Here is a 7,240-nt window from a genome sequence, read left to right on the forward strand (position 1 = left end):
TAGCCACGGGTTTATTGGAACTTTTGGAGCTCTTTCTGCTGGGCAGCTGTTTAAGTACGGTGCTGCTGGGAAGCCAAGCTGCTCTCACAAATGAGGCTCACGGTGGAATCCACATGTGGCATTGCAGTGATTTAGTGTGACCAGGCCTTGCTCTCAGGAGGGCACTTTACAGCCCCTTCCCTCTCATCTCCAGTTTCTCAATCCTGTGTGTCTCTCACCATACCCTCCCCAAAGGATGCAGACTTACCCCAGACACTACAGTCCTTATTTTAGCCTGATTTTCCCCTTGATGTCACATTGAAACTGATCTTACTGAAGTGTTTTTGTAGCTTCTTGCACTTGATTGTAGATCTACTTTCTGTAGCACTTTTTCTATTTTTTTTTTACTTTTTGCATCTGTGATTTCTGGCGGTTTTGCATTTGGCCATCATTCTCTGCAGCCCTCACTCCTTTGAGCTTTCTTTGTAGAACTTGCTTTTCAGAACACTTAATTTTTTTTCTAGTGCTTTCCTCACATGTTGCTAGCTGATACAGGGCATCCCAAAATGGACTCCTTATTGTAGAAGAGACTTTAAAACCTTGATAACAGCAAGAGTATTTTATTTAAAGATTCTGCTCCTTTTCATGCATTTCTCAGTTTTATAATAAAGTGATACTGATCAGTTGTAGTGCCTAAGTGCATTTTCACAGAGCCCCTGCGCCTGTTCTGTATTGCTGATTTTTCCTGTTTATGTTGATTTGCACTTGGCCCTGGTGAAATGCACCTCAATCCATCATTATAATTTGGATTAAGTGGAAAAACAGTTGGAAGGCTATCTGTTCCATGCTGGCAGTCAGTCAGAGTGTGGTGTAAGGTCTGGTGATCCTGCCCTGTTCTGCCAAGCAGGTTATCACTGAAAACCCAGGGTGATGCTGACCTTGGGGCACAGATGAATCACTCCTGATTCAAGGCTCCATTTTGATGTCAAACCATTGATGGCCACCTACTGAAAAATTATTTGACCTGTTTGCCTTTCCCTGTTGGCCTAATCTAAGTAATGCCTTGACAATGTGCCTTAAATATCATATTAAAGTGTTAGAATTCCTATGAAAGTCAGAATGGACAAGGTCTATTGCCAAGTCCCATCTCTAGGGCCTTCTGCCTCATAGGAGAAATCAGATTGATGTGCTACAACTTGTTGTTGCCAAATTCACGTTGGCTGCTACTCATCACCTTCTCCACTCCTACATGCCTACAAACTGTCTGTGTTCCCATTTTTTATTGAAATTGAAATTAAACTGATGGATATGTAATGCCTGGCTGTTCTTTCCACTTCTTCCCTGAACATATTTGCTTCTCTTCTGGTTTTTTTCCTCCCTTCTTTTCCTTCAGGCTGTGTGCTGAAAAGACACACAGGCAGGAAACACAAGATTCCAGGGCTTTAAGGAATAAACTCTTTCTCTGCAGGAGCATGACAAAGCACTAAGCTTTTCTGTTCCTTGGGTTCCTGGAAACAGCACTCAGGGGCAGAGGGAAGACACTGGTCATCATCTATCAGTGAGACATGAAGGGAGAATAAAACCATGAATGTGTTAAGTAAAATGTTTTTATTCATGGTCTTGATGTTCCCAAACAAAGAATTTTTATTTTTAGTTAAGAAGATATTGCCTTAAATTTGTGATGTGAGATCTCTGGCACTTCAGAAGGGTTGTTATTAGAATCTTAGAATGGTTTGGGTTGGATGGAGCGTTAAGGATCGTTGAGTTCCAAACTTCCAAACTCCCTGCCATGGACAGGGATGCCACCCATTAGATCAGATTGCTCAGTCCCATCTGGCCTTAAACACTGCCAGGGTTAGGGCATCCACAGCTTCTCTCTGTGGGGCAGAACTTTCTCTGTGTTCAAGAAGTTCATGCTCACTCCAGCAGTTACCCTGTTTTTGTGCCATCTAATCCCTGGCTGCTGAGCCTGTACCATGTTAATCCCTGGGAATGTTATGTGGAAGGACTCTACCTTCTGCCAAAGAGGCAAAAAATTATATGTAAAAAAATGAGATTTTTAGAGCTCTCAGTCAAATACCTTTCATTGCATCAACACTGCTCTAATTCTAGGAAAAACCATCTAACTTGTGCCAAGGTGACAAATTGTAGTGCTCATGTGAAAGTGCCTGCTGCTCTTATTCATGTGTATGGCACAGGAGTTAGGAGGATTGTGTGGAGAAAACACAGCAACTCTAAAGCTACTTGTACCTCTATGAATCCCTTGGGGTTTTTGCCTTTGTGGTTAATAACACTTTTTTCTTTCTTTGTCCCTTTACCTCTTCTTCTGCAGTTTCAGCTTCTTGCCTCAGCATTATTTAAGTCTGGCTCGGATTTCACGACTCTCGGTGAGTATTGTGTGTCAGAGGAATTACATGATGTTCCCTTTGATAATTACTCTTAGTTTCTACTGGTTTTTATATCAAATGTTATGGTTCCTATGAACATTGCAGGCTCTTTTCAATATGCAAAGTGCCGCTACCCAGACATTTGAGAGGTTATTTATAATGACCAGTGTCCAATACCTCAAGCCCATATTTAAAACATCTGTCAACATCAGTGGTTTTAAACCAATGCCTCCCGGGATCATTTTGTCTCTTATTACATCTGATCCTTCACTGTTACCCAAGTAAACAGAAGCTTTGGTCAGAATAAAGCACCTCCTGTCATGTCACTTTGGAATCTCGCAGCATGGCTACGGCTCTGTTTGCTGTGATAACTGCAATTCCTGGAGTAGTTTGGTTCGCTCTGTTCTCTGCAGAACGAGTTCTTTGGGCAGAGTGTCAAGAGTGGAGAAAACAGTGGCGTGAAGGGCTGGAAACAGGAGAGCTGAGCCAAAGCCATGATTTGTTTCACTGCTCTGTCCAGTTAACTCTTTGAGAGATCTCAGAGACTCATCCTGGGCAAGCTGTAGGAAAGGTACAGGCAGAAATTGCATCCCTGTACTGCTGGGGTGTCCTCAAGTCACTGAACTCTCGCTAAGAGAATGGATGACTTCAGTTTTTGATGGAGGTATAATTCCCAATCTGAGAAACTGAGGGAAGGTTGAAGTCCACTGCAGTTCTGCCCTGCTGGATGAGGAAGCTCTGCTGTGTTTCTGTGGTTTGGAAGACATCAAATTGACTGATAGGATCAACTTCTTTTAAAGAAAGAAAACCCAAGTTTCAAAAAAGTTAATTTTTCATAGACTCATGGAATGGTTTGGGCTGGAAGGGACCTTCAAAAATCATCTCATTCCAACCCCCTCTGCCGTGGGCTGGGATGCCTTCCACTATCCCAGGTTGCTCCGAGCCCCATCCAACCTGGCCTTGAACACTTCAGGTATGGGACATCCACAGCTTCTCTGGGCAACCTGTGCCAGTGCTTCACCGCTGTCAAAACTTTTCCCTAGTTTTAAGCATTTTGAAAGATGAATTAGTTCTTGACTTAGTACAGTACTTTATCCAGATTTTGGATTTACAGATAGGAGCATATGTACATCAAGAGGTGCTTTGAAAATAAAAACCCCAGCCCTCCTTGATTTGATTAACTTGGTTGACTTTGATTAACTGAGGAGTGAGTTCACTGAATTAAAAAGCATTCCTTTGAGATAGCAGCAATGGAAGTAATCCAAAGTGGAGTAGATCATTGTGTGCCTGCCCTATTGTTCTTGCTGATGGTTTTAGTGTAGGATTTGGATAAACAATGCAAACCAAACCCTCCCAAGCCATGTTGGGAGGCAGCACTCCAGAAATGGTTTGCAAAAGGTCCTGTGTGCCAAGATGCAGCCAGGTGTAAGTCCAGTGAGTAAATGCCAACTCTGAGCTGGGACTCCTGCTGTCAGCACAGCTTATCTCAAGGAAAACTCCAAGCAATCCAAGGAGCAGTTCTGGTTATGGCAGTGAAGATAATGAAGAAAGCCTGAGGACAGAAGAAATGAGGCACCAAATAAAAATAGCTGCATGGATTTTGTTTTCTGGGACATCAGAGCAGTCCCCTGAGAACTCCTGCTTCCCCTATTTCTTCAGGGCTGTCAGTGAGCTTGACAGACATTTGTTTATTACTTTTTATGGCATCTTGATGGCAGTGCTGGCTTGGGGTGACATAATCTCTCTATATGTGCTCACAGTAGTAGGACGGAGAGCTGGCAGCCTTATTAGTGGAGGCAGAGGGAGCTGTTAACATTTATCCCAAATGGACAATTCCACAGCTAAACTGAGTGTTTGGGATTGGGACGAGTGACTTACTTTCCCCTTTCCTTCCTCCCCCAGGATTTTCAGACGTTGACCACACGTATGCCCAGAGAACTCAGCTGTTTGACACGTTAGTCAACTTCTTCCCAGACAACATGACCCCTCCTAAAGGCAACCTGGTGGACCTCATCACGCTGTAATGGAGCAATCACTGGACACATGGAAGAGGGGAAAAGCATCCATTTTCAGTATTTTAATTTTTTTACTGCATTGATTGACTGCTGGGATGAAGTTAATATAGTAACCCCTAGGTGTTTGAAAGGGGCTTTATACTTGTATGGTGAATCCCTGGAGCTTTTCCCTTGGAGTAGGTTAATAAAATGTAACTGACGTACTTCTGACTAAATATATATATTTTTTCTGACTTTGGATTTTGGGTTAGCAAATGTAAGATGAAAAGGTGGGGGAAAAAAGAAAAAGAAATAAAACCCAGTCATGCAGTGATCTTTTTGCCTATGGGGGAAAATTTGAGATTTGTGAGTTGTCTGGGATTAAAGATGATGGGTTTTATTTTGTGTTTCCTGAGGAAGAGGGGGAAGAGGTTTTTCTTTCCTCATTTGTAACTAGTCATGATGTATTGCTTTATCCTACAACTCCATCCTCAGCAGCTGAATAACTTGGTGGCAGGACACTGACAGGTGTTGAGATGATGTAATTTATGTCCTGAGTCTTGCACTCACGGTGTGTCACGGGAAGGCGAGCGTGTGTTCCGAATCGTCTGTCTCCCCTTCCAGAGTTGTGCTGACAGTCGTGTCTAATTGCTTCTGAGACTCCACCTAAACTGATGACCTGCATCCCTGTCTCCTGTTCTCTGGAGCCTTCCACTTAAACCTGGCAGGCAAGAGGGAACCTGAGATACAGCTGGAAAACAGGAGTGCGGTCACCGCCCACATGGGCCCCTTTTCAGGGATTGATCTCTTTGCTGCTGTGCTCATCCACTGAGAAACCCTGTGGGTCCTCAGCGAGCCTGGCAGAACTGGGTCTTCCATCACACACATCCCCAGCCTCTGCAAACCTGCCCCCAGGTTGGGTGTAGGATTTCTGAAGCAGATTGTCTTCATTTCCATGTGAAGCGTTTCTGTGTGCGTTTGTCCGTGTGTACGTGTACAGGGCGTTGCTCCCAACAGCTTGTCTCCTTCCCATGTAAGTGCAGCTCCCTTGTCAATGCATTTTAGACCTAGATCTGAATGTGAGGGAGGCCTTCTTAGCATAAATCTCTGAAAATGAGCTGATGCATATGTATAGAAAATGTATTCTTCCTTTTGCTGAAAGCCTTCTTTATAAACACTGTAAGGGCTTGATGCTGCACTGTGAGGTTGAATGAAGGACATGCATACCCACCAGTAGAAACTCTGCATTCAGTGTCCATGAGCATTCAGTACACACTGGCAGATGTAAATATTTATATGAAACTGCAAAACTTTCTGTCCAGCAGTGTTCATGCCAGTCAGGTATCATTGCTGCACCTGCTGTGGCTCCTGTTGAACTTGGTGGAAGTCCTGTGTGTGCAAAGATGATTTGGACTCTTGAAATAAAGAGTTAGTCAAGTGTCTTTTTCAGAGCTCGAGTGTCTGCTTGCTTTGATTGTATTGCCTCTTTATCATGTTCTTTGTGTAACTTCTGTAGTCCTGGTGCATTAGAAATAAATTTCAAAACCTCATACTAGTGTTTAATCACTTAGAAAGGAACAGAATGTCAGAGGCCAGGCTTGTCTTCAGGGAGGACTGTACAAATGAAGTGTTTTTAACCTGTCACTTGAGACTGTTCAGACACTGTGCACTTCAGTGGATGGCAAATCAGATGTCTGCAGAAGAATCCACTCTGTGTGGGAAATGAAATCTGATGAAATTGTTTCTTTGGAACGTGGCAGGTTTTTTTCCTATTGACACAAAAAGTTTTACATCACTGCTGGGCTTTGTGGTGTGCTACCTGTGCTGAGGCTTTGTTAAGTTAATGTAGAGTTTATACAGTACAAATGTAGATACTGGGGGAATATTCCAGCTGAGCTGTTGCTTCCATTGAGATCTAAATGAGCACTTTTAATGTAACCAGCCAAAATTCTGCAACCTTTTAGTACTTAAATTTACTGCTGCTGTGCTCCTTTACCACTTGATCTCATTGCTTGTGTATCCTCAGCTTCAGTCAGATGATTAAATACTCTTTGTGACAGTTCTCTAATTAACCAAGCTCTTCATAAACTGTTGTGTGTCTGACTTGGATGGCTGAAAGAACCCAAAAGATACACCTTGAGAAGCCCTGGTGAGCAGGCAGGGGAAGTTCAGGAGCAGCCAGAGCTGTGAATGGCATTGCTGGTGAGCAGTGCATCGTGTCAGGTTGGATTTGTGCGACAGGAATTCGATCCAAACTCATTGTCCTCTGCGCCGGGGGTGCGCGTGGAGCCCGGCAGCCTCGGCTCTATGTTCTGTAGCATGGTGCAAATCAATGATTTGTTTGAGCCAGGGGAACGTGGCTTCTGCAGGACTGACAGTCCCAGCTAACGAGAGCACTTCAGGATGATCAAATATTGACCTGCCTTTGTCCGGAGCAGATCGATGCCGCTCGCACCAGCACAGTTCATGGATTACAGCTGCTGATTAACCAGCAGAAACTTTGCTCAGCTCTGCAGTATTTGTTGAGCAGCAGAGGCACCGTGTGGCCAGAGAGGTTAATCCAAAGGGAAGGCTTCTTGTGGCTTTGCCAAGAATCTTCCCTTCTTTTTGTCCTTAAAGCTAGGAGTCAAATGATCTCTTTGCATTGATGTATGCTACGTTACCTGCTTTAAATTCTAACCAAAAATTCTGAGCAGTGAAGTATAAATTTCCTTTTAAAATCAGCCACTTGTTGTCAGGCAGTGACACAAGTAGTCTGAATTTCATTGCATGCTGATCTTTAAAGACACCGATGATATTCCAGGAAAGCATCTGATGTGCTCATTACAGAAAGCCCAAAATACAAACAGTAAAGAAACCCACTGGATCAGAAAACAGCCA

At 43.5% G+C, this 7,240-nt stretch overlaps 1 protein-coding gene across 3 annotated transcripts in view; it reads left to right on the plus strand.

Annotated features, from left to right (window-relative positions):
* MKLN1 (muskelin 1) overlaps window positions 1–4,689 on the plus strand; it is a 94,546-nt gene extending 89,857 nt beyond the window's left edge. For all 3 annotated transcript variants that reach the window (XM_030959350.1, XM_030959352.1, XM_030959351.1), the window contains 2 exons: window positions 2,312–2,366; window positions 4,269–4,689. In XM_030959350.1, coding sequence (XP_030815210.1) covers window positions 2,312–2,366; window positions 4,269–4,390 — 177 coding nt within the window. In that variant the 3' untranslated portion in view covers window positions 4,391–4,689. The remainder of the gene's footprint in view (window positions 1–2,311; window positions 2,367–4,268) is intronic.
* The last annotated feature ends 2,551 nt before the right edge of the window (window positions 4,690–7,240 follow it).

This window comes from Camarhynchus parvulus, chromosome 1A (genome assembly GCF_901933205.1).
Source record: "Camarhynchus parvulus chromosome 1A, STF_HiC, whole genome shotgun sequence".
NCBI classification, from domain to species: Eukaryota; Metazoa; Chordata; class Aves; order Passeriformes; family Thraupidae; genus Camarhynchus; species Camarhynchus parvulus.